This window comes from Onychostruthus taczanowskii, unplaced genomic scaffold, assembly GCF_017590055.1.
Source record: "Onychostruthus taczanowskii isolate IOZ18803 unplaced genomic scaffold, ASM1759005v1 scaffold90, whole genome shotgun sequence".
Taxonomy (NCBI): Eukaryota; Metazoa; Chordata; class Aves; order Passeriformes; family Passeridae; genus Onychostruthus; species Onychostruthus taczanowskii.
The window spans coordinates 1,613,640-1,641,437 of NW_024506994.1; the positions used below are offsets into that span (position 1 = coordinate 1,613,640).

General features: G+C 43.8%; 1 protein-coding gene across 2 annotated transcripts; it reads left to right on the forward strand.

Annotated features, from left to right (window-relative positions):
• Positions 1-628: 628 nt before the first annotated feature.
• On the forward strand, positions 629-27,798 carry TFAP2B (transcription factor AP-2 beta). 2 transcript variants are annotated; one of them, XM_041426157.1, is made up of 8 exons: positions 629-709; positions 4,528-4,554; positions 5,929-6,387; positions 11,727-11,787; positions 19,812-20,031; positions 22,550-22,668; positions 25,350-25,491; positions 27,495-27,795. In XM_041426157.1, the coding sequence occupies exons 1-8, from the start codon at positions 629-631 to the stop codon at positions 27,793-27,795; spliced, it is 1,410 nt and encodes a 469-aa protein (XP_041282091.1). The 2 variants fall into 2 exon arrangements, with proteins under 2 accessions (XP_041282091.1, XP_041282093.1); XM_041426159.1 differs by lacking the exon at positions 4,528-4,554 and having other exon boundaries at positions 27,495-27,798.

The window sequence follows — 27,798 nt, forward strand, 5'->3', positions numbered from 1 at the left end:
TCTATCTATCTATCTGTCTATCTATCAATGCATCTACTAAAATAGCAGATATGTGCACTGCATAATGTGTGTATTTAATCCCTCTATACCAAGATATATATGTGTAAATGTATAACTAGATTCACATATAAGCATTTAAATACACTCCTATATAGACTAACCAGGTTAGCGTGCACATGTGCATATGTAACATGCAGTCTCCATGTGCCCACATGTGGAAGAATATATAAAATTTACATATCTAAATGTGGCAACTAATATGTCTATACACGGGGAAAAGTTGCCTGTTCAGAGATATACATGTGTACGGGTGCCTGTATGTGTAAATCTGTGATGGTGCAGCTCCGTGTATGTATATATTTTAAATGCCTGCATGTAAGTCTCTATATGTGTGTATATGTCTATATCTAGTCACATATATGTCTGTAGCTATATGTAACTCTGTAACAGAGAATGTTTTTTACTATCCGATTGAGGTAGACTTCTGCAGCCTATTGTTTCAGACAACAGATATAAGTTGCGATGGAAGAGGAACGTCGGATTTGGTGTCTGTCCCCCATTTCCAATTATAGATGGATCATTACAGACAGAGAAGTACTGAGAATCCAGACATCTGCTCTTCACATGAATGCACTCACCTCCTAGAGAACAGCCTGCCATCATGCTCTGGAAACTGGTTGAAAATGTCAAGTATGAAGATATCTACGAGGTGAGTATATAATATGCATATGAGTAAGAGAGTATATGTATATTTAAATATACATCTAGCATATAGATACGGGCATGGCTATATAATACATATATAGCTCTACATATACATCCAGGCAGAAATAGATATATACACCAGGAATATAGAGATGTGAAACAGAAAGTAGATGCTTAAATGCTTATTTATTTGCATATTTGTATTCAGCATGCCAAGTCCTAAACTTTTTTTTTTTTTTTTTTTTTTACGGAAAAGCTGTTTGATGAGATTTAAAACATCAAAGAAATGATCTGGGGATTGGAATGAGGCAACTTAAAAGCAAGAGTTTGATTGTTTAGACCTCCAATTATATATAATTCGATTAAATACGGACAAATGTGGAGGAAAATTTTTAAAAGAGAGAAAAAAAGAAAAGAAACACAATCCGGTATTCAGAAACTGAATGCATTTCTTTCTTTTATTTTTTATCTTCCAATTCCAAGCTCAGATCGACCCGAATATGGATTTTTTTTATTATTGTTTTTTTCTTGTTTTCACAATCGGATACGTTTTTTACGACTTTTTAATACCTCTACACCAACAGATAAGATGTGCATGTGTACATATACTGGCATTAATTAAGCGGCACATACATTCTTGTGCGTGTGAGTTCACACACCCGAACCGGTGCAGTCAGAGGCGGCTCCGCACAGTCCGCGGACACGAAAAGTTGTGAGCTTTATCCAGACCTTATTTTCGAGGTCAAAAAGAAAACCAAAGGGGGAGGAAAAAAAAAATCACAGCTCAAACACTGCGAAACCTTTCTTAATTTTGCACGGTTTCCTGAGTCGGATCTTTCCCAAACGGGCTCCGCCAGTGTATTCCTTGTAAGTTAAACCGGCGTGCGGGATTTTCTCAGAAACGAGGCGGGGGGGAAAAAAGAAAAAAGCTGAAAAGATGAGTGAGGATGGCGCTCCAGAAAATATTTTAAATTTTTTTCTGTTGTTTTTATTTTTTAATTGAGTGGGAGGCATTTGCATGGCGATCATGGGGGGAGATTCTCAGAAGGGCGCAATCCGCCACCTCCAGCGCGGGAGCTTCTCCGAGGGGAGGCGGCCGGCCGGGGACCGGGGCAAGGAAGGGACCGGGGACAGGACAAGGGCCGGGGATGGACTGAGCGCTGAGCAGGGACGGGGAAGGAGCAGGAGCCGGTCAGGGACGCGGCAGGGTCTGGGAAGGGACTGGGGATCGAGCAGGGATCAGCGACGGAGCAGGGAGCGGGGACTGAACAGAGGCCGGGAAAGGACCGGGCACTGAGCAGCGACCCGAGACAGGGCAGGGACTGGGAACCGGACAGGGGCAAGGAGCGGGCAGGGGCTGGGTACCAAGGAGAGAAGGGATACAGAGCGAGGCGTAGCTACTGGGCAGAGGCCGGGGATCGGGCAGCGGACTGGGAAGCAGACGGGCAGGAGCCGGGCAGGGCTGGGGATCGGGAAGCTGCCGGAGCCCCCCGGGGAAGCGCCGTCGGGGCCGCCCCGTCCCCAGCCCCGCCGCGCCTCCCGCAGCCCTCCCATCCGGGAGAGCCTTGGCACTTACAGAGGGAAAACTCCCGGGAAAAGCGCAGAAAGAGACCGAGGGAAGGTACAGCTCCGGCTGCTCGCGGCCGGAGAAAGGACGGGATGGAGGGAAGCGGGGAGGGGACCCGCCGGCCGCACGGGAGAAATGTCTCACTCCTAAAAGCTGCCGTCAGGCTAATTACCATGGGCAAAAGCCAGCATTTGCAGAAGGAGCAGAGAATGAGCGCACACGTGTGTGCGTGTGTGTGTGTGTGTGTGTGTGTCCCCGTCTGTCCCCAGCCCGTTAAGCCCTCGCTGCTTTTCCCTGCCCATCTCCCGGCGCAGCCCGGCCATTGTCTCTGCCCGCAGCAGCAGGCGACAAAACATCTCCCGTCCCTGCTGCCGAGGGATGAGGGCTTTTTTCCCACCCCGCTTTTGATGGGGGGTTTAAGGCGCTGGGGGTTTACAGACACCCACGTCTGTAGGTTGCCGTGGGAGAGAAGAGCTGGGGGAGCGGTTGGGTGGGATTTGGCCTGGGGCAGGCTGTATCCTAACTTGGGGATGCGCTCCAGGGTATTTTGTAACGTGTAGCCTCGCCAAAAAAAAAGAAAAAAAAATTGTTGTCTTTTTTTTTTTTTTTTTTTTTTTTTTTTTTTTTTTTTTTTTTTTAAGACCTGAAACCCTCCAGATCTATGTTAAAAAATATTTCTCTCTCTTCTTCCCAATGTATAATTAACAACAAGATGGTAGAGGCGTCCCAGCCACTTGAACTGAATCTGTTCTTAAAACAAAAGTGTGTGTGTGTGCGTGTGCGTGCAGGGGGGGCAGCTCTGGGAAGTGTGAGTCTATTTAGGAAGGAACGTAAGTTGAACTTTAACAGAAATGGCAGACAGTCCAGTTGAACGGGTTCCTGCAACATCAAAAAGGTTTTATATCGCCCCTGGCTTTGCCTCAAAACTATAAATTTACTATCCTTTAAAATTCACTCCATGCATTTCACGTTTGGGTGGAAATCGGGAGAGCTATATACGTATATGTATATATATTTCATATCAGGCGGCAGAAAGATGATTCAGACAAAAAAAAAAAAAAAAAAAAAAAAAAAAAAAAAAAAAAGTTGAGCCCAACAATGCAGATTGAAATATTTATTTGGCTATTGTGAATAAATATGATCTGTAACACGCACCAGAAAGGCTTCATCTTCGCTGTAAATAGATGTGTGTTACAGTGACTGCACGTTTCTTCTTCCATTCCTTTAAAAAAGTAACAAAAAAAAAAAAAAAAAAAAAAAGGAAAAAAGAAAAGCCTCTTTTTCTTCATTATTTGCTAAAAAAACCCAATACCAAACTGTAAGAACAAAAGCACCAAAGGCAATCAATTACTCATATTAGGAATATATCATTAAATATATATTAAAACGAAAAGGAAATATACTTTTCTCCTCTTCTTCTTCTTCTTCTTCTTCTTCTTCTTCTTCTTCTTCTTCTTCTTCTTCTTCTTCTTCTTCTTCTTCTTCTCCGCCTCAAGCATTGCTTCATCTCATTCCTTGCTCCAGCTCAGCAGTCTCTACTTTCCGCATCTTCCTCCGCTCGAGTTAATTGAAGTTCTGCCTCTTCCTCGCGAAACTTTTTCCCCCCTCTCCCTCTCCCCAAACTCTGCCTCTGCCAGCCCCCCTCGTCTGATTACATCTAGTAATTCTCCACTGAATGAACGTCATTTACAATAGTAGGGGAGCTCTCGAGCTGGCTGCCAGCTTCACGCTCCATTTGGTCCTGCATTCTCCCTTTAAAGTAGTCGTGTAATATTAATAGTCATGAATATCAATTATTATGAGGCGGTGTAGAGAAGGAAAGGGAGGAAGGGGTAGCGGAGCAGTCTGAGCCTAGCCTTGGGTTGAAGAGGATTGTATTTGGGAGCTCAAAGGCAAAAAAAAAAGAAAACAAGAAAAAAAACAAAAAAAAAAAACAAAAAAAAAAAAACAAAAAAACAAAACCAACAAAACCAAAAAAAAAAAAAAAAAAAAAAAGAGGAAAAAAACCCCGAGAGGGAGGGGTAAATCATATATGTAGATAGAGGTTTCCAGGCTCGGTTTTGGGGGCACTGGTCTTTTTTTTTTTTTTTAAACTTTTTTTTTTTTTTTTGATGGATAGACTTCGAAATATCTCAAGCTGTTCTCCTGTGTCCAACACGTCCCTTTGCAGATCTCCTTGATATTTTTCCCTCCAATTGTTAGTATTATCACCATTATTTTATTTTTAGCTATTACAAGACTTTTTTTATTTCCAGATGTTAGTCCACACCTATTCCGCCATGGTGAGTTTGGATCCATGTTGTACTAGAATTGCATGTTCTCTCTCTCTCTCTCTCGATCTGTTGTTTCTCTCTCTCCCTCTCTCTGTCTTTTTAAACGCCTTTGGCTTGGTAATTTAGCACAATAATTGGAGGAGGCTTGCAGCTGCTTCTCCCTTTTTGCATTGTGTGTTCCCGATTTGAGCTAGGGGAGTCTGGGGGGGGGAGAGCAGGGGGGAAAATAACTTTTTTTTCCGTGTTGTTTTTCTTTTTTTCTTTTTTTTTTCTTTTTCTTTTTTTTTTTTTTTTTTTTTTTTTTTTTAAGCCATGTGTGCCATTGCTTGTGGGGGTTTGAACTACACTTTGTGGAATAGATATTTTTCTTGTTTACTTTAACCTCACAGCTTCAGTGCGTTGGAGTTGGACAAAACTCCTCTCCCACCTTTTTTCTGAAGCCGCTACACACTCCCCCCACCCCCTGTCCCCCCCACACACCCCAAAGACTTTTCATTACAATTAACCCCCACCCCGTTCTCCTGAATATAATATTGGAAAAGGAAACAAAAGACACTGGAAGTTGCTGCAGAAATCATAGCGCCTGGATGTTCAATGTCGATGATTCATTTTTATTTTATTTGATTTTTTTAAATTATTTTTAAGGGGTAGACTCCCTTTAAGCAAAGATTCCCTGTGATTTTTATTTTGGCTTTTTTTGTTTGTTTGTTTGTTTTTGTTTTTGTTTTTGTTTTTGCATTTTCCCAAGTTATTTTTTACACAACTTCTCACCTCGGAGTCTTCCGAGAAGTGCAACTTTCTTTTTGGGCTTTTCCACGTGGAAATGGGTTGGTGATTTTGAGTTACAGGACTTGAGCAGGGGAATAAACAGATGCTGGGAAACTTTAGGCAGGAGAAAGGGTGGGTTGTCTGGATAGACGGGTGGTTTGGTGCTCTTAATTTTTAAATGTTTTCTTTTTTCCCCTTTGGTTTGATTTGAGGGGGCTGTGGATAGGGAATTATGCTACTGGTCAGAAATTGCAGATCGTACATGTATTTGGAGCACTAGTCCTACATTTTTAATTATGACATTTAGCAATTCTCCCTCACACCCCCTCCCCTTCCCCCTCCTTGATAGTTCCTGGGAATAGACACGAGGTGGGTGCAAAACATTGGAACATTTCTAATAAGTGGAGGGAGAAGGGGGCACATCTGAATCCCACTTTCCAGCTGTTTACATCCTATTTTATTTTATTTAACTCCGGGGTGGGTTTGTGCCCCTTTTGATATTTCGTGGGGGTTTTTGTTGTTGTTTTTGGTTTTGTTGGTTGTTTTTTTTTTTTTTTCCTAAAAAAAGCTCCTCTTTTTTTTGTTGTTGTTGTTCGTATGTCGTTCCGCTTGTAGGACCGGCATGATGGAGTGCCCAGCCACAGTTCCAGGCTGTCCCAGCTGGGATCCGTCTCGCAGGGACCCTACTCCAGCGCTCCTCCGCTCTCTCACACCCCATCCTCGGATTTCCAGCCGCCTTATTTCCCACCCCCCTACCAGCCTCTTCCTTACCACCAAAGCCAGGACCCTTACTCCCATGTCAATGACCCCTACTCCCTAAACCCCCTGCATCAGCCCCAGCAGCACCCCTGGGGACAGAGGCAGAGGCAAGAGGTGGGATCAGAAACCGGGTCACTGCTGCCACAGCCTCGGGCCGCCCTGCCCCAGCTCTCGGGACTGGACCCCAGGCGGGACTACCACTCAGTACGGAGGCCAGATGTCCTCCTGCACTCAGCTCACCATGGCCTTGACTCCGGCATGGGAGACAGCCTTTCTCTGCATGGCATCGGACACCCGGGCATGGAGGAGGTCCAGGTAAGGCACCGCGCTCCTTTCTCCTGGGCAGTGCAGCGGGACGCCCCGTCCCTGGGCTAGGAATGGTCACTGAGGGATTTCCAGCAATATTGCTGTGGGTTGCCATTCTTTTTCCACACCGGTTTTGTGACTGTGGTACTCCCGCTCCCTCTTCCTTTATTTTTCTATTTTGTTCTTTTTTATAAAATTTATTTCCTCGCTGTCACGCACAGGCTCTGCTTTATAAACCCTCATGGCAAAGCAGCAAAGTGCAGGGGGAAGGCAGACATGCTGTTCTAAATATTCCACGTGTTTCAAAAGCTGGCAGAGTTCAAGCTTGGCTTTTCAAATTCCAGTTATTTCCCATGCAATCTCATCTTCCACTCCCCTCCCCCCTCCCCCTCCTCCCCCCAACCAATTTCCTGCCGTCGTTCAGAGATTTTGATGAAACTGTCGAATTACTACATTTTTCATCCGGGAGGGAGGGAAATTATAAACAAAACCCAAATCAAAAGCAATAACTGGTGAGCAGGAACAAGTCCCTTGCCCGTCCCCCCACCCCCTTATTTGTTAAGTGTGCTTGGTAAGATAGCGCTGATTTTAAATAGTTTCATTCCTTCTTTTGGATAACAAAGGAGTTTCGCCGGGCTCAAAGCACAGTATTTCCCAGCTTTCTTCCATCCCACGCGAAACTCATCATCACGTGTTATTCCCTAAAAACAGAAAGGACCCTTAACAGCTTCGCTGCTGGGGCGGTCTGCACCTTGCTGGAGAAGAGCATGGCCAGCCCGTGGGGACCCCTGAGGCGGGGGCTGGAGCCTCCAGGGTCCAAGTCCTGCCTCAGACTCTCCTAATCGAGATTTTGGGGATCCCTTACATGCGTTTTTATCTTTTCTTTTTTTCTCCCCCCCAAAAAAATTTCTTTATCATATATCATATCTGTATATGCATTTAGTCTTGGGATAGATAAAGGTATGGACCACGGAATGAAACAACGACTTCAAAGTTACAAAAAGGGAAAAAGAAAGGGGGAAAGAGGAGCTGGGAAGATAAAAATTAGCCGTGAAAAAGGATGCTGCTGAACGTGACTGTGGTACTCCCGCTCCCTCTTCCTTTATTTTTCTATTTTGTTCTTTTTTATAAAATTTATTTCCTCGCTGTCACGCACAGGCTCTGCTTTATAAACCCTCATGGCAAAGCAGCAAAGTGCAGGGGGAAGGCAGACATGCTGTTCTAAATATTCCACGTGTTTCAAAAGCTGGCAGAGTTCAAGCTTGGCTTTTCAAATTCCAGTTATTTCCCATGCAATCTCATCTTCCACTCCCCTCCACCCTCCCCCTAAAGGATGCTGCTGAACATGAGAGGAATGAGCGGCAGAGAAACGGAGCGGATGCATTGCTTTGGCTTGAGGCTTGTCTTAGGGCCGCACGGGAAAATCTCCGAGCTTTGCTGGGGGGAAATGTTTTAGAAAAAGAAAGGTTTTGCTGTTTGGATTTGCTCCTGCCTCCGAGCTCAGTGACCGTCGGGTCGCTGCTTTCTGCGGGTTTCCGAGGTGGCTTTGAGACCTGGGGGCAGCCCCTGGCAGCCGGGGGTGCGATGCGCAGGTCTCGTCTCGCATTCCTGGCTCAGACAAAATGGTTTGCAAGTCAAGGCGAGTTTTACCTCTGTGAATGCAGAAAGCAGATCGCTCTCCTCCTTTCTCTCTGCAGCCGATAGGGTTTAGGTACTGTATGTGCCCGGGTATTTACACTTTCCCCAAAGCCGGCAGTTGTTGTGCTTTTGTGAGAAAGAGAGTAAAACAGAGGAGAGGGAAGAAAAGAGATAAAAAAATAGAAGAGAAATATAAAATGCAGAGAGGAGGGAGGAAAAGAATAGAAGATAGAGAAGAGAGGAAAAGGAGGGGAAAAGGTAGGAAAAGAAAGAGAGAAAGACAGAGAAGGGAGAGAAGAAATAATGGGAAAGAAGGAGCTCAAATAAAGCAGTTCTCCATCAGTTTCCCAATAAAACATCCCTTCTGGAGGAAAGTGCTTCCCCCGGGTGCTCTGGGAGCATCGGGGCCACCCGCGGCCACCCACGACCTGCTGGCCGTGGCTGGCAGGGCCAGGGTGGGCGCGATGGGGTGGGGATAGGATGGGACAGGCGAGGCTGGGACCTGCAGGGCTGGGGTTCTGGGTTTGGGGTACTGAGAGACCAGGAAATTAAACAGGCCCTTTATTTCTGAAAGTTTGTTCCCAGGTTGGGGGAGGAGGGAAAGAGGGAGAGGAGGGTATCCCAAGGAGAAACACGTGAAGGAAGAGGTGTCCAACTGCAAGTTAACGCAGGCAGGAGGGAAAGCAGCCCAAAACTCGCTGCTGCCACTCAGCATTTTCTATTCTTGTCCCTCCACTAGTGACAGACGAAGTTGGGCACTTTTCTGTCTTGATATTTAACATGGATTTATTCTAGATTCGAGGAACCTTTTCCAGCAACAGGAATTTTTATTCAGGCTATGTATACTCATTATCCACCACCACTAGACATAATTTTCAGGAAGGATTTCAGATACTGGGGTATTTTTTTTTTCTTATTTCTGTTGTCCAAAAAGTTGAAGGGGCATCCAGATGTACAGTTGGATAAAGATGTTTCTCTTTGCTGTAGCTTATGCATGTCTGAATAAATATGTGCCATGAGAATGGGCTGGGCTGAGGAGAAGAGACAGAGAAGGAGAGTGCGTGACAGAAAGAAACAGTGGTTATTTTATAAACACCAAATCCAGTCCATGTGTGAGCCATTGTCCAGGGCTAGAATTAAGTGATTGTAACACGATAGCGCTCTGTTATTGTAAACAGGACACACTGTATTGCTATTGCTGCCCCTCTCGAGAGGAATTTTCAGCCCGCGATTTACAACCTTCAGACAGGGAACAGAAAAGCCAAGACCTACTTATTGAACAAAAATTTGCATCATCTAATAGGAACTCTGAAAAAAAAAAATCCACCAGATATTTTTCCCACCGGCTGGGTTAAAGTAGGATTACAGTGATAAAGGATTCGATGAAGGAAAAATGGAGGGAAAAATTCAGATTCTGTAGACCCTTTGAAGGAAAATAGAGAGCTCAGTTTTAAGGTTTTCAGCCAGATGTATCCGCAGAAGTAGAATAAGGTGGTTATAGGTAGTACTTAGGAAGCTTCACGCTATCAGATTATTGGAGGAGGGAAGGGAGGGGAATCTTCCTCTCCAGATTTTCCAAGTATATCTGGAAACTCATCACCTTTCCCCTCCCTGCACACACACCTCCGCTGCTCCTCCTCCTCCTCCTCACTCACGCTGCTACTACGTACTAGCTAGAGACACGGAAAGTTAAGTTGCACCAAAACACCCAAGTCTCTTATAAAGTAACCCCTGGTATCACTTTTAACTAAAGAAGTCTAGTAATTAAAAGTCTGAGTTGTTTTTCCACGTTTCCGCATGCAGTCCTAATTAAATCTTTACGATCCTCTCTGTGACTATTAACTGCCAGCATGCTGAGCGAATATCCTGTACAAAAACCCAGCAGGAGGGCGTAATTAGATAGAAAATCAGACAGGAGTCTTCTCATTAACTACAACAACTAACCCACGTTGCTGATGGAGCGAGCTGAGTGCACGCACACGCATAAAGGGTGCGCGCAACCATCGACTCCAGAGATAAGGAGGAAAGAAGGGAAGAAAAAAGAAAGAAAAAGTGAAGGTGATGTTTCACGTTTACCTCCGTTTCTGTGCCATCGAAGTGCGCCACGCTGCACTCCAGCAGGCTGCAGGATTCGCTCATCATCCCTCGTTGGGAGCTGCTCAGGGAAAGGAGGGAAGACTTTGTAATTTTATTTTGTGCCCTTTAGGTATGTAGCCTATTGATTATGAGAGAGAGACACACAGCCATGCCCAAACACAGCACATAAGGCACCGCTCCGTGTGTGCGCTCGTTTGAGGGTGGATTCAAGGAAAATGAAGGGAAAGCTCTCATAGAAAATATTGTTCCATCGTATTTTGGGGAGATGTAATTTTCTCCTAAACCGCATTCCATCTGGAATGTCTCCGCTGAGCACAGAGACGGAGATAAGGGCCGGATCCTAATAAGCTCAGCTTCTCGGCATAGCAAAGATACAGTTAAAATCATGGTGCAGGAAATCATTGCTTTGCTGGAAAGGTGCTTTGCTTATCAAGGAAAAACGTGACAACTCCCCAAATGTGCAATATCACTGAAAAACCCAAACTCTTTAGTAATAGTAATGGGAAAAATAAAATAATAGAGCCAAGAAACACAAAGGTCCCCCTTTACCTCAGAATTTACCCTAAAACGGAACCTGTCAGAATTCTGCTATAAATTGTTCTTAAGACACCTTTTTCGGACATGGCTTTACTGTGCCGAACGCAGATTCAGCAGTAATTTTGGTTTGTTGGGGGGGGGGGGGGGGGGGGGTTTGTTTATCCCACTTTCGTTTTGAGAAATGAAACCCAACATTTGCTGTGTCCTCTGTGCCCGTCTTTGTTCTCTTCCCTGCTAAAGAAGTTAATGCCATAATAACAGGTGTGCTCCTCGGCAGGCTGGAAAGAAAGGGGGGGAAAAGGGGGAAACGAGGCTTTGAAATTCGGAGACTTTTTTTCCTAGGCAATCAATTTGATGGTTCATACTTTTGATGATGTGTATTCCTGCTCCTCCCTCCCCGTCTCGACTAATTCAGGACATGGAAGCAACCTCGGGAGCTGTAAATCTCTTTCTGCTCGTCCCCTGTATGATGTGGGCGTTGCACTGCGCTCCGAAAGTCTCAGGCTTTAATTAAAAGTCCATAATGTAAACTATGATATATAAAACGTAAATGGCCCTTGAATTAGTAAGATGTAGCAGGGTTAAACAAACAAACAAAAAAAACAAAAAAGAAAAAGGAGGAGGGGGAGGAAAGGGGAGGGAGCATTTAAGTTGTCCTTAATCGTGTTCATTTATGTCATGCAATAGATCTTGCAGATGTTGCCAAATTGCCACATTTTCAAAGGAAGAAATATAAACCTTTATGGAATGCAAAGAAGTCTATGTGATATCTATGTTTTATAAGATAACAAAACCAGTATTGCACCCCATATGCTTCACACTTCCTTTTGTTTTATTAGAAGACTACCTAATTTGTAAGAATTTAATTTCCTTGTCGATTGGGGGAAATAATAATAACAAAAACAACAACAATAATGATAATAATAATAATAATAACAGCAATAAAAAAATCCCTCCTCCCCTAGTGAATTAATATAAATGGAAATAACAGGGACTCCAGTTTGGAATGACATGATTTATGTACGCGATTCTTTAATATCCAGTCAATTTGAATAGTGATGTTTTTATATCCACAGTCAGTTGAAGATGCCAATAACAGCGGTATGAACTTATTGGACCAGTCTGTCATTAAAAAAGGTATGGATTATTCCAACAAGCTAGAAAAACTTTTACTGTGTAGCGATATCTTCATGAAATATTTTGACTTTGGGGCAATGAATTTCTCCGGGAAGCAGGCACTCATGGCAGCAAGATGAATAGTTGATTGGATCAGCAGATAGAGTGAAGGGATAAGACATGAGAAAGGAAAAGTTTATATCCCCGCCTCCCCCGCCCTTCAAAGGGTTTAATTACACGAATGCTCTCTAATGGGGCACCCCGTGCTCCAGTGCAGTTTCCACCGCCCCCCTTCCCTCCCCTTCTCCCCCCGATGCTCTTCGGTGGGGACCCCTTGGCTTTTAATGGGGGAAGGGGTTGATTCCCTTTGGGGCTTAAATGCATTTCCCAGGCGAATCAAACGCGGAGAGGAGAGAGAGAGATGCCCATGGAAAGGCAGACTCAGCCCCCTTCCCGCTCCCTCCAAGATTCCCCCCTTCCCCCAAGATTCCCCCCTTCCCCGTGCCCATTTTTTACATCTTTCTACATATGCGCCCATGATTTAGTGTAACTGCAGAATCACCCCATACTGTTAAAGCGAATGTGATATTAACAAATGTTTGCAGTCTCTTGTACAGCTGTAAGCAAAATAATTAACTAATTAAACTAATTAAATGTAATTACAATAACTCATTTTGGGCGTATTGCAGCTGCTTAATTTTTTTACATTTCTCTGACAGTCACTCGAAGATGCTTGGCGATTAGTGTTGTGTTATGCTGATAGACATTAAACAGATCACGCGCTGCAAATGGAGGGAAAGCTATCTTTAATTATCTAAGGAGTTTCTATTTCTAGATTCAATTTTAAGTACCAGAGATGAGGTTTAAAAACGCTGTCCCTTATGCTTGCTATCAACGGCACTTATCTCCAGGACCTAGTTATTTGTCAAATGCGCACAAATAGTTTAACAGCGACGATTTTCTAGGATGTAAAGCAAAATAACAGGGAGGGTGTTTATCCAAAATGTGTTGAAGGCAGCATGAGATCTTTCCGTGTATTTATTGTTTGTTTTGTTGTTAGTTGTTTGGTCTCTCTTTCACACACAAGATCCAGGTCTGGTTATTTGAGTTATTTGAGCGAGGACTAATGAAAACTTGAAGACCATTTGACAGCACCATTTATGACTATTGGTTGAAAGGTCGAAGGTTTTGGTTTTTTTGGTTTTTTTTTTTTTTTTTTTTTTTTTTTTTAAAAAAAAAAAATTTTTTTATTTTTAAAAAAAAAAGGAAAAAAAAAAAAAAAAAATTTTTTTAATTTAAAAAAAAAAAGAAAAAGAAAAAAAAAAAAGTTGTATGTTTCTGCTGTTTTGGTTCACTTTGAATGTTTGGTGGGGTTTATCCCCAAGGTCTGTAACCTGATGGTTTCTGGTTGTATTTTAACTTTTTTTTCTCTCACTCTCCTCCCTCTTCCCCACCCCCACTTGACACCTCATAGACTCCCTCTTGGGTGTATTTGATTAATTGGCACTTGATTTGTGGTCGAGAGACTCCTTCCTAAGGTTGTTCCATGATGGTCTTAAGCAGAATACACAATCCAAAATACTCTATTAAAAAAAAAAATTATTTTATTTTTTCCCTTAACACCCAGCACGCCAGTGTCTCTCCCTCCTTCAGCTGACGAGGACAGCGGAGACATTCCATGTGCGTGCTGGGTGGTGCAATTAGGCAGCGAATGGCACTAGAATGTGAATGCCTGCAATTATTACGTATTAGGTAGAGGTTTTTATATGCATTAGGCATATATTTAGGTGTGCTTCGCGTGTGTGGGCATTGCACGGCCCCAGACGGAGCAGCTGCTGCCTGAAGAGACCCAGTCCCATCTAGGTGGGATTACTTGTGCCTATTTGCAGCCAGAAGAGATACTATGAGTTAACGCATGATGAACAGGAGACACATGCCCTTTGGAAATAAGGTTACTAAGAAAGAGCCCGAGATGCATTTGCAACTCTTTAAAAGTCACTGTTAGCAGCATTTTCTTCCTTAGAAGTAAGGCTGAGCTGCAAGAAACTTTCCAGCATAAAGGAATATTGTAATTTTTTTTCATTCCTTTTTTTAATTATATTTTTTTAACAGTGAGTTTCCTGGGTGCAGAGGAAGAGAAATGGGTAATAAATAACAGGTCACATTTGTGGCAGTCAATATTTAATCAGGACGAGGGAAGGAGCAACACAGCATTCAGTATCAATTTCGCTTTGTTCCCTGCAGTTTGTAGCTGTGAGGGTGTACTTTGAAGCAAGAACAAGTTCTTTAAACTCTGTGAGTCTTTCTTGCAGGCAGATGGCACAGACAGATACACAGACACACAGGTATTGACAGATTTTTGTGCAGTGGAATACTCCTGTGACTCATATTCTGTAGATGAGGGTTGCAGGGGGTCTGCTCCACCCAATCCCAGTTCAGTGCTTGTGATTCTTTCATTGCAAAGTAGTGGGAAAAGTATGATGGGGACTTGAAGCCTAAACTTAATTATATCACCCAGGCTGTGTCTGTTCCTTTATGGCCTCTGAGGCCTGCAGAGGGAATTATCTCTCTATGCAAAAGGTTTGCCAAAATATTAAGGAAATTATATAGGGATTCATACACGGCTATTGATTTGTTTCACTATCGATCCCACACAACAGCTTACATATACCCAGGCTCTTGTTATGTTTGCTATTCCAGCTTACTTGACATTTCTGAAGTAATTTAGTTAAGAGGAAATGAGTTGTTCCCAGTAGAGAGAGCAAACGAGTGGAGTGAAGGTAGCCAGCGTGATAAATGGCTCTTTCATTTGGAGATCTCCAGAGCTCGTTTAAGGCTAATTTTCTGTATTAGCCCCCTTTGAGCTATTAATGCAATAGGCAGGGACCGTGGCCCCTTGTCTCTTAGCTGCCCCATTAGAGCGAGCATTAAGCTACCAAGCCTGAACTCCACCGTGGTGTTGGTGGTGGCGCTGAAATAATGAAAGGTGCTTTTTAAACTCCCCTAATCTAAACTGGCAGAGGGTGGTTAATACGATTTGAAGGGGGCTGGTCAATGAACAATCAATAAACTAATAATGAGAAGGATGCGGTACATTAACAGTCTAAAAATCCAACGAGACATTAAAAAATCATCTTTAACTCCCACTTCCATTAAGATTTGGGTGGTGGAAGTGGGAGGGAGCGAGCCAGATAAATCATCAAGATGATAATAATCACCAAGAGCATTAATATCAGATTCAACTCAGCTTTCAGAGCTTACCGGCTGCACGTTTTTGGGCTCTTTGCCTCGATTTTTGCTGAAGAGGAGGTTTGCCATGTGTCAGGAATAAAAGACCGGGTCCCCTTGTCAAATGCTCATCTGAAATTTCCTTGGCACTCTCTATGGTGAAAGAAGTTGTCTTCCTGCAAAACCTTACGTGGCCTGAGTCCCAAGTTAATTTTTTGTGACTCTGGGGCACAGTCAGTGACCTTAAAATTATTCTGATGTATTTATTTACTTTCAGCTGTTTCTGACGATCGTCTGCACACTCACATCTGATTTAGCACGAAAGGCCATTTTAACTTGAAGACCTTAATTCATGGTCTTGCAAACACGCTCCGTTGTTCCTCCCTCCTATTTTAAGGAAACACATGAAAGAAGGTGTCTTATCCTTTTGTTTTTAGCTGTTAATAATCCAGCATGAGTTTCCTCCCCAGCCCTCGGAACAGCTGATCAATGATTAACTGAGAACCACTCTGGCCTCAGCTTTTCAGGTGATAGATCTGGGGCTCAAGAGATGGTGCTTCAATGCCACTCGGTTTCGTGCTTATTCCCGGGTTACCCACTGAACCTGAGGATCCCCTTTAATTAAATGCAAAACAGTTTCGAGGGAATGCATTCCACCTTGAAATTCAGTCCCAGCTTTAGGGGAACGGGGACTGCGGTGTGGGAGAGAGGCTGGAGGAGAGGAGGGGACGAAGGGGACAGAAGGAAATGCGAGATGAACTCGCACTTTTTGTGTTTGTCCCTTAAAATTAAGATAAGATCCGAGTCTCTTAAGTTTCAGCGTCTAAGACGCTGCTCCCGGACGTTTTAGGCTTGGCTACTGAGTCAGACCGAATCACCACTTACAGCAAAGTCCTGTTCTTAGCATGAACAAAGAACTTACTCACTTAAAGCCCAGGCAGAGTAAAAATTTTGAAAGTAGTTTGATAGTTTATTAGTAATTAAGTTACCCACGACGTTTTTTAGTGAGAAATACGATAAATACTTCTTCTGATTGATAATTTAACTGCCTGTTCAACTACGATATTATTCAGCTGGGTTATTGCAATGATAGCCATAGTTTAAACCCTTATTGAACAGCTGTTTGCAGGATATAAATCTATTATTTCTTTAGCTTTCCTGTCGTCAAAACAGCTTTTTTCACCCCATCTCTACTTGCTCGTTCACATTTGTGCGCATTTTCACACGTTTGTGGAGAGCAGCCCAAAAGAAATCCACCACCAAAGGAAAAAAAAAAAAAAAAAAGGAAAGAAAAAGCCTAAGACTTAATGTATGCACAGAAAATTGTAAACATGTAAAGAACTGAAAGCTTCACGCTGAGTTTCGCCATGCTCCATTTCCCCACCATTTCCTGCTGTCGTTCTAAAGCGATCTCACTCATCTAGAGATCCCGTTTGCAGGAACAGTATGCTTATAATTACTAACAAATCAAGCGGCTACTGTTGCTCTCCCGGTTTATTGATAAGCTGAAGAGAAATGGAAGGGGGAGAAATGACAAAGAGGCTGGAAGTAACCACAGGAGGAGAGAAAGAAAAAAAAAAAAAAAGAGGGAAGAAAAAGAGATGAAGGGATGGAAAAGAAGAGGGGGGAAAAGAGACAAAGGAGGTAAATAAAGAATAATAAAAGAAGGGAGAAAGCAGAGATTTTGAAAGGGGGAATTATGTATTTGTGAGTGCTCACACACACGCAGCAAGTAGAGTTTGGAAGTGAAAGAAAATCGAACAGTTTCTGCTGGGGATGACAAGAACTAAATGGGATAAAGTGAAAGCAGGAGCGGTGGGGACGCTGCGTGGATACGTGTGTGTTATCCTGTGTCATTTCAGCAGTTGTGGCAGTCCCTGACCAACTGGGGAAGTTGACATTGTCTAAAAATACCCTCTGCATTCGGGTTTATTTACATACGCGCAGGGATTTGACACATGCAGTTGCACTCACGGACGTGGAGATCTCCTCACCCACAAAAGCTCCACGTTCTGTTATCTCTGCTGATGTCTGGGCTGTGTCTGAAAAGCTCCAGCCATGATAAACATATAGATATGATATAGATAGAGATAATTCATTCCATGGCAAACACTTTTTTTGAGGCAGCATTAGGTAATTTACAGAAGATATAGAGCCTAGATAGAATAGATCTCTCTGAAGCTATGAAATTGCAATAGATATGCTTACACCGCCTGGCAAGCCTCTCAAATGGGTTCGGAGATATTAGGCTCCAGCTGATGGTTTTGTTCATACCGTCCTTTTCAGGGAAACACTGCTAGGAAAAGAAACCGAGGAGCTCTTAGCATAGCAGGGAAGGGAGCCAGCCTGCTTCCCAAAAGCAATTTGCGAGGGGGAAAAAAAACCACCGAGCACGTGAAAATCCATAATTCAAAGGTTAACTAATGTAATGAGTGCTCCAAAAGGCCAAAGCGAGCGGGGTGAGGTACATTTAAGCATTGCACGGGTCCTTCTCTCTTTAGTGAGTTTGGACTAAGATCAGATGTTCGTGGAATTGCTGCCTCTTGTTTAATTTCTCAGTTCACTGGACAGTGACCTGATAAACTGGTCACTAAATATAGCCACGGTAAAGGTGTACTCGAACCACAGAGCCCGTGTGTTTGTCCCAAGAAAAAAAAATGCCAGTCATGAAAATCTCTCTGGTGGCACTGCTTTAATCCAACTTTTTAAAAAATTTCTAATTTTTTCTATCTGATTTTCACTCAGACAGATCATTGTGCATGAAATAAGAGATATATTTATGTATAATGAGGGGAAAAATACAAATACAATTTTTTGTCTGTTGGCACTGCCTCTGATATACAAACGAGACTCCTATGGAATCAATGGCAAAAAAAAATTTCCTAATAATAGCAACAAAAGCAGGAGCGGACCTCTAACTCTTTTATAACTATTTCTGAGCCATTCTCAAACTATTTGGAACCGCCTTTATGAGCTGCATAAAGTGCCTAACTAAAAGTAATAGAGAAATAGGAATCCATTTCACTTTCCGATTCCCTGAAGTCAAGCCACTCAAAATAATTTGCTTATACTGGAGACTATACACAAGGCATACGAAGCAATATGTATATCTAAAATCGACATGCCTTTTGGTTTTTAGCTGTTATAGGGCTTTTATTGTGGGGGTCTGGTCTGGCAGTAGGAAATGATCTGCAATAAAAACAGTGAAACACGGTTGTGTCTATTCTATGCACTGAGGTTATAAAATTGGCAATTGCCCAGTAGTTAGCACTTGGTAATATATTAGGATACCCGATCTTATTGTTTAGCAGCTCCAGACGACTTAAATATCCGCTCAACTCTAATGGTTTGATTCTCCAGATATGTTGCAAATAAACAGGGCTTTTATGACTTAACTGACATGTATTATAACTACCTAAATAGCTGGCATATGTGCATAATAGAACCTTATTATTTGCCGAATTGGTTTTGCAATTGATTGAGTGGAAACGGGAGATTGTGGAGCAGTATCTGCTTGAAGAGGGTGTGTAATCAATTAGTCTTCTCCTCTGAAACATGCCCGCTGGACTGCCAGGGCTCTCCCACCAGCGAAAGCCCCAATTTCAGCGTATATTTTCTATAAGGAAACGTGTGTTGCCTCGGATCCGAGAGGAAGCTGCAGTAGCAGCTGTCAGCTCTTATTAACTCCTGCATAAAACATACCTTAAGTATGGTTTGTTATCAATTACTTGCAGAAATGAAACAACTGGGAAAATGCAGCGAGGCTCCCTATAAATTAAAGCGATTGGGTGATTGATTAGAGCACCTGCTGTAAATCATAACAGTTACACACAATTATGAGGGAGTTATTTAAGTTCATTTGTAAACAAAATTCATGTCACGGGGGAATTGCTCTCAGTTTTAGTTCAACCTTTTTTTTTTTTTTTTTTTGTTTATTTCTGAGTGTGTCTGGTTGCTATTATAGGAATTTGTTCCTTATAATCCCTTGGTTACTCTCAAAATAACCTCACTGGTTTCTCAGAGAAAATAAATACTTATTTTTGTCTTGGAGAGAAAGAGAACAACATGGTTTTATTTTGTTTAGTTTCACTTTATCATTTTCCTTTTACTTTTCCCTATAACTACCTTTAAATACGTGTTGCAGTAGCTGAATCAGTTTTATTTAGGGGCAGGAGAGTTCTTTCTAATTCACGGACAGCACAATATGATCAGAGTGGAGAGCACCATGGTTAGACCAGATATTTTTTTTCCTGGTGTTCATTTTTCTGAAGGAAAAGACTCATTTTATTTCATAAACCAGACTTAATAAAAACACAAAGCAATAACAGAGCTGTCTTCTCATTGCTGTATCCTCCAGCCTTGATACTTATTTAAGACAGCAACTCCCTTTGTGTAGTGAATTTATTCCTGGCTCAACTTAGCAGTAATGGAAACACTAGCCAAAAAAAAGTAAATTTTCCTCTTTTTTTCCCCTCCAGAAAGGCGCTGTCCGTTGTACAAAAGGCATCGGGGGGCTCTGGGTGAGACACAGGCTCAAACCCGAAAGTTGCCAGGTGCTTGCCAATATGTATTTTATTTCCCAATGATCAAACCCTGCATAGAGGCTGTACTGTACCACCCTTCTCTCCATCCATCATTCATGGAGCACTTTCCTAGAGGTTGGGGGAGCAGCACCCTTTAGGTTGCTGGAGGTAGCCAGAGATTCAAAACTCCCTTTCATTTTGCTGTTCTGTGCATGTCAGAGAGACTGTGGTTATCCTGTTCTCCTTCGTGGCGTGATGGTTTCTCTCTCCCCTCCTCCCCTTTTCTTTCTCCAGTTCCGGTTCCTCCAAAATCTGTTACTTCTTTGATGATGAATAAAGATGGCTTCCTGGGTGGAATTTCAGTCAATACCGGAGAGGTGTTTTGCTCTGTACCTGGCCGCTTGTCTTTGCTTAGCTCAACTTCAAAATATAAAGTAACTGTGGGAGAAGTTCAGAGACGCCTTTCCCCTCCAGAGTGTCTGAACGCATCCCTCCTAGGAGGAGTACTTAGAAGGTAAGAGGCTGGGGCAAACGTGTGAATGTGTCTGGGCCTCCATGCATGCACCAGAAACCCTTGGTCAACAGTACAGATGATTCCAAATGTGCATTGATCCTACTGTCAGAGCCTGTGTGTGTAATGCTGGTGATAAGGCAAAAATATGCTGTGTTCAAACGCTGGGATGAATATATGGAGAGAATAGAAATATTTGGCCTTGTTTAACCACGAATGAAGGAACTGAGACAGAAAGATTTTCTCCTTGTCCATGCACACACTTTCTTTCTTTTCTCCTCCTCACACTTCTCTCTCAGAAGGTGGACAAAATAAAAAGCCCTGATGGGCGTGTTTCAGGCGGAACTGCAAGTATTTCAGGACCTGATGTATTTCTAGGGATTTCCTAGATAAACCCACGAGGTTTGCCCTAACGATCAGGCATAATTATGGCAATTATGACACGTGGTGTCACACAAGAAATTGGCAGGGATCTGATAAGCCAACTGCAAGGTAGGTAAGTACCTGACTAAAGAAAAGCCACCAACAGGTAGCTCTGAAAGTCAGAAACTTTGTGCTTGACACAGAGAAAGTTGCTGCAGCTCACAGCTGCAGGTCTCGAGGCCTTTGCTGCTTAATATTTGTGCAAATCACCCACTAACGTCCTGGTGGATTTTGATGAAGACCTCAAAATAGTTGGCAGTGCTGGTACTGAAGAAAGTGGGGAGCAAGGAATAACCCTGAGGTTCGGTTGCCACTCCATCATAACAAGTGGGAGACTGGGCTTTTAAGTAGAAGCAGCAAGAGTTTAAGCTCTGAGGCCATTAGCTGGAAAGGCTAGCGGGTAGAAAGGGCTTTTTCTTATTGGCAGTGCCTGAGGGACTGTGAATTGTCAGCTCGGCTTGTCTGTGAGAAAGGTGAGCTCAGGCTCTGTCTCCAGTCACAACAGGGGAGAAGCCACGAGGTTACAATATGAGCTACCAGTTCACATACTCAGGCTGAGAGGCTACAGGATTTCATTTTCTGTCTGTGAGGTAGACACCAGACTGGAATAAAAGTCATAACTTTTAGACAGGGAAAGATGCATGCAAACTGGCAATGAAAAATTTCAGATCATGTTTAAAAGTTGCTAATCTTAGAGGAGGAAATATATTGAAAACTCCTAAAGCAGCAGCTGAAATATGTTGGCTCTAAGGTTCTTTAAAATAAAGTCGATGTTTGGGGTTACCCCCACAAAAAAATTCTGCGGTGACGTCAAGGGCTCTGGCTCCGTGTCTGGAGATGAGGGGGAAAGTTCTGCTACATCTGGTGAGACCCAAATATCCACGTGAGAATCTGGGTCTCCTAAAATAGCTGCTGTTCCATGTGAGTGTCTGTAATCATTGTTCAGCTGCCAGGGAGAGCAGCAGAGATTTTTACTTACAGATGCTAACCTGCCTGCTCCTTCTGTACAGCTACAAATGGAGCAGGGAGAACATCTGAGAGATGCTCTGTAGAAAATATAATTACCAAGGTAAAGAAGCATTATTATTGGACTTCAGCAGATTTCTGGACGTGGCCCAAGCCATAATTATTGGCTGCTGCTGACTTCAGTTCCTATCTTGAATCTAAATTTTAAACAAGATTTTGCTTCAGAGCAGATGAGACGTAGAAAGCTGCTGTCTTGCAATTCTGCCATCCAGCCCCCTATTTACTTCGATATAAAATAGTGGGAAGCCAGTCTGGCTTCCCTGTAGTTCCCGATTTCCTTTCTCTAAGTGGGACTTCTAATTCTTAAATAAATTTTAAGTAAGAATTAGGAGAGAGTTGGGATAGACTTTGTTCTTAGGTGCCAAAACTCTCCCTAACTTCGCAGGTGGCAAGATTTCATCCCTGGGGGTTTACATATGTATGGGCGTTCGAACAATAGCTCTGAATTTCTCATTCACCCTTTTATTGCCCTTATCAGTAACCTCCGACAGATATTCCAATCTTTCCCCAGGCAATCCATTCCCTCTTTATAACGCACCCAGCCTCAGGTGAGCTCTTCCTGTCAGCATCGCCTTCTCGCACGAGAAAACACTCACAGGCTGGAAACAGCTTAATAAATATTTCCCTCCTTTTCAATTTATCCACAGGCGCACACACATTCCCTTCGAACCTTTCAGATTTTTTTTTTAATCCCCTCGTTTTATTCTGGCTCTTTCCTGGAATAACAGGGGATTTATTCCTCCTCTACCTTCCTGCCCATCCCTTTACTACATCTTAATACAAGCTGGTGTCATACCCACTTGCTCTCTAGATCAGAACCTTTTCATTAATTATTGCTGTTTAGCGTTGTTTGATTTCCCTGGATAAAATCGGGGGGAAAGTGGGTTCATCCCCACTTCCACCCCTTGGGTGAAATTAAGAAAATCCCAGCAAAGCCGAGCAGAAATCAACACCCCCAGAGTCCTTAACGTCGAGTAAAAACCCTCCCAGGCTTCGCTGACTGCACAGACTAAACGTTTCTTCCAGGAACACTGCGGGGTTAATCACGATGTTAATTTCTTTGCAATTCTAGAGCCAAATCGAAAAACGGGGGGAGATCTTTGCGAGAAAGGCTAGAAAAAATCGGTTTGAATTTACCAGCCGGCAGGCGTAAGGCCGCAAATGTCACTTTACTCACCTCCCTGGTGGAAGGTAAGTCGAGGGTCGCAGCTCCCTTCACACCTCTGCTCTGAGCTCCTGTCTGACATTCACAAAAAAAAAAAAACAACCCACCCCAAAACAAACAAACAAACAAAACCACCAAAAATCAAACAACTCCCCACAAACAAACAAACAAACCCCAAAAAACCACCAGCTTTCGGGATCAGGTGGGAAAACCTTGTAGAGGTGAAAATCAGGGTGTGTTAGGAGGAACACCGTCACGGTTAAGGATCCCATTCCCAAAAATGAAGTCACTGGTTGGAGGATCACTGATTCCTCTTGGTGGCAAGAGTGAGGGAGTGTGTCTGTGTGTGTACGTGTGGATATGTGGTGTACATTTGTGTGCATGTGTAACTCTGCGGGGCAGTCCCACTCCTCATCCTATTAATTTCCACCCTGTGATCTCCGACTCCAGGTCTATTCCGTCCTCCTGATAATTCGTGCTTCCTGAGCTGATTTATGGGCACTACGAGATGCTCAGTGAGGAAAAATAACACAAAGTTACTTTTCCCCCCTTTATTTTTGGTAAGAAAGCAGAGCAATTTAAGAGTAGCAGAACTCGGTTTCCCTTAAGGTGGCTGGAGCTGAACAAAGAGACCAGCTACTCCTGAGGAAGGAGGGAAGGAAGGGCAGACTGAAGTTTCAAGTAATTTCAACTCAGCTAAAGACACTTTGATTTGTTGTTACTGTATCGACAAGGACAAGTTAGAGCCACTAATAAGTTTAAGGTTATGTGCGTGTTTATGCTAAGAGAAGTTGGACTTTCTCCAAAAAAAACCTAACCGGAATAGTATGGATGCAATTATGAATTATATGTATCTGCATTACACACACACACACCGAGAGGCGTATAAATAATCCACTTATCTCCTCTGCCTATAAAGCGAGCACAAATATTTGCGCTGGATATTAACTTTTCCACTCTTTTGATGGAGTTATTTGAGTGACAAGACCTTGGCGCTTGCAGAGGTGGAGGAAGGCTCTCAAAAAGACGGGGGCTGAGGGGGGGGGAGCTCCTCCTCCACCAACATGCGGGTGATGCCGAGAGTGCAAGGCTCAGTGTGGGTTACAGGTGTAGCTATAGAAGGTGTGAAGCATTTCGGGGAGCACAAGTGCCCCTGAGACCCCACGGTGTGTGTGGAACACCTTGCGCTCTGCTGGCAGCAGCTCCAGCCCCTCCCCGACGCTGGTGTGAGGTTCAAAAGCCTGTGGGATTGTGTAGTGATGCTAAAATCTGTGCCAAGTGTGCAGTAAGGTGTACATTCCCCTCCTCTTCTCCCCTGATTCCCTTACAAATCAACAGTTTGCCTCCAGAGAGTTTCCTCCTTTTGGAAGAAGCTGCACCTGGTGGAGTTTTATCTCCTTTTTTTTTTTTTTTTTTTTTTCCCCTCCCCTCCTTCCTGCCAGCAGCCAGGTTTAGCATAGCTGCTCCTGCATCGCCAGGAACAGGAACGCTCCGGTCGGTCCCGGCCCGCGGTGCCCCAAGGCTGCCTGGGAGGACCGTGTCCAGCTCGGGACCCCCCCTCCGGGCTCTGCCGGGTGCCCTCGCCTTCATTAACCGGTTTGATGATTAGCGAGAGCCATTGGAGAGCAGGAGGTGACGTTGGAAAGCAGCTCCTGAAAGTTAAAAATAACGCGGTCCTGGAGTTATTAGACTTACCTGCTTGCTGGAAATCTTCCCCCTCGTCCCTCGGGCGATGCTTTAAAGGGTTTAACGCTTTATTCTAGAGGGGCTGAGCTATAATCTGGCGGAATCCCTCTAGAGTCTGAGGGGTTTTTTTTCTCCCCCTCCTCTTTTCCTCCATTCTGCAGCTACTGTCTTCTTCTTGTGGCATGAAGTACATCAGTAGGAGTTGGATGACACAAACTTCTGTAGGCAAGAAACCTGAAACCAAGGCAGGCAGGAAAAGTGAATTAGAATTAGAGTTAGAATAATAATTATTTTGTTCACAGAAAAAGTTGTCATTAGCTGTTATCTTTCTACCCGGCAGACAAGAGCTCTTATTGCAGGATGGTCAGTTAAAAATGCAGATTTTTAAACTGCCATCCGGCTAAATGCAGTTATCTCCATAATTTTACAGATGTGTTTATAACTGTGATAATGATGCAAGTGCCCTGTGTGTGAATAAATTGCGTCTATAACTTCCCACAAAGAATTAACATTAATATTAACAATATATCCACATCTGTAAATTTTGGACAATGATCTAAGTATTGAAACAGGAATGTTTCTCTGCTCTTTAGAGAAGTTTGGGTCCTTAGTTTTTCGGGATTTGACCAGTTTCCTCTCGCTTTTTTCCGTGGTCCAGTTAACTTTAAAGGGTTGTGTATGTGTATGTGGTGGATGTGTGTGTGAGCTTTTCCCCCTGCTCTGCACAAGCAGCTGATGGGCGCAGACCCACAGGAGTGCAGAGCAGCAAAGACAAATCTCATCAGCTCGAAATCTGTCCCATCGACTTCTGTCCCCAAAGTAGGGCTGGTGGGGGGAAAACACACAGCTGGAGCCTGTCCCTGAGGTGGAAGGGATGACGAAAGGTTTCCAAACACGGCTCAGAGGAGCTGGTGTCCCCCAGGGGAGCCGTGGGCTCCGCCCGGTGTCCCGCGGGTCGGAGCCAGCCCAGCCCGGGGCCGGCGGTGCCCGGAGGAGTTAATTCCCGTCTCCTTCCCTCCAGGTGAGGCCGTTCATTTAGCTCGGGATTTTGGGTACATCTGTGAAACGGAGTTCCCAGCCAAAGCTGTTTCTGAGTACCTGAACAGACAGCACACGGACCCCAGCGACCTCCACTCCAGGAAAAACATGCTGCTTGCTACAAAGTGAGTGCCAAGTTAACTCATGTCCTTCTGCCCTTCTCAGAGAAAATCCTCCCTGTCCTCAAAGCCTTCCTCTGAGCCCGTTTGGAAAGCAGACGGAATTTCCAGGCTCTATATTCCAGCAGCCCCGCGGGGAGGAAGGATGCTCAAATCGCCCAAAGGACCTCTGCACCCCTTTGTAGTGGGGATCCTGCCAACAGACCCTGCCCCTATAGGGTTACAGGTGGTGCTCCCCTAGCTGTTGTACATCACTTCCAAGCCATCCCCAGTTAAATAATTTTTATGTAAAGTGGACCAAAAATTTATAATTTGCTTTCACAGTATGTTTCTCTGTCCCTGCTGCTCACACACACCTGTCTGTCTGCTACCAAATTGCAATGCCTTTCCCATATGATTTAATTAAATATATATACAAAAAAAAAAAAAAAAAAAAAAAAAAAAAAAAAAAAGCCCAACACCATGCACTGCTAATGATTCTCGATTTGGTCCCCCCCAACCCTTGGGACTTCCTCGGTGGGTGTTCTGTATGTGATGATTTATACCAGGCTGTGCCTCCCAGGCTACTCACTGGGTACTTCATGGTTTGCTCGGGTACTTGGCAGTGGGTGCTGAGTGTTCACACATCTTTGTCTGTCAGGAATAAAAAGGGGGCAAAAAAAAAAAAAAAAAAAGGAAATAAAATAAAATCCCAGCCCAAACAGCTCTCATTTATTTCATGCTCTGGGACGTGGCTTGCCTCCGATGACAGTGTAATTTAAAGAAATATATGGAGGGTTGAAAAATCATTTGCTCAAATTTGTCCAGATGTTTCTTAGACGTGATTGGAATTTGATTGCCCTTTTCCGCAGGGTCAAAAGATATTAATGTCCCAGAACTTTAATTGCTCACAGACCCTGCTTTGCTCTTTGAAGATGTAAAATGTTGGACTCATTACTGTTTGTTCTCCAAATTCAAAGTTTCCTCTCTTGCACTTTCTTAATGGATAATACACATAGAAGTAGACCTTTATCTTTCCTCACCCTCTGAAACCTTTAACCCACTGGGAATTTCAGAGAATTTCAGAGGATGAGAGCTGAATGCCTTTTTTAAGATTTTTTTTTTGTTGTTTTTTGGTTTTTTTTTTCCCTTTCTTTTATTTTTGGTTCATTTTATCTTCAGTCCCTGGGTAGGCACCTGTCTTTAAAAACCTGATTCCTTTGGGTATCCTTAAAGAAGCTATTCCTGTGGGAACCCCACCAACCTCCAGGGTTTCTGCCTTGCCCAGGCACCTGTTGACTTGAAGGTCTTTTGGACCAGAGTAATTCAAAATAAAATGTTTGCATGTGAATTCATTAGAAAAATCACATCAGATTTTTCAAAGGTACAGACAAGCAGCCAAGAGCCAGATGTCAACTCTGATGTGGTAATTGGGGTGTCATGCCCCCAGAATAAAATGGGAGGTACTTGCTTGGCTCCTCATGCCATGAATAAGCCAGCATGGAGTCCAAAAATCCTGATTTTTCTCAGTAAGATGGCCCAGCCTGAGCAGTCTCAGAGTCTCTGTTTTAGCCCTTAGCTGCACCAGGTCCCTGTGCCACCCATAGCTCTCAGTGCATGGCTGTGCTTTCCTTCAGGAAGAAGGAGCTGGGAGCTGCCTTGGGCTAGGGTCAGGCCTCCAGGAGGATGGGTGCTTGGCAGATTTCCCTTTCAGCCTGGTTGTTTCTGAAGCCACCAGGCAGGGCTGGGTTCCCACAGTGCTTCAGAACCACCCCTGTGGCTGCTGGAGAGATTTTAATCTCCAGAACTGGTGTTATCCCCCGAAGAGCATCATTCTGAGCAGGGAGCTGCTGGCTCACCCTGGCTGGACCCCAAGAACCTCTGGGGGAAAGGATGGTGGCAAAAAGGTCCCATCTTGTGTTTTGGGATAACTTTTGGCCTGAACCTGCCCTTTGGTTGTCAGAGAATTGTTGGATGAGCCTAACAACAGCTCTTCTCTTCCTCTCTTTGCCTCTCTCTCTTCCCCGCAGGCAACTTTGTAAAGAATTTACAGATCTCTTGGCCCAGGACAGAACGCCCATTGGGAACAGCCGGCCCACCCCTATTTTGGAACCGGGCATTCAGAGCTGCTTGACTCACTTCAGCCTCATCACCCATGGCTTTGGGGCCCCCGCTATCTGCGCTGCCCTCACGGCCCTCCAAAACTACCTGACTGAAGCTCTCAAAGGCATGGACAAGATGTTCTTGAACAACAACACTGCTAACAGGCACACATCTGGCGAAGGACCAGGTAGTAAAACTGGAGACAAGGAAGAGAAACACAGAAAATGAGAG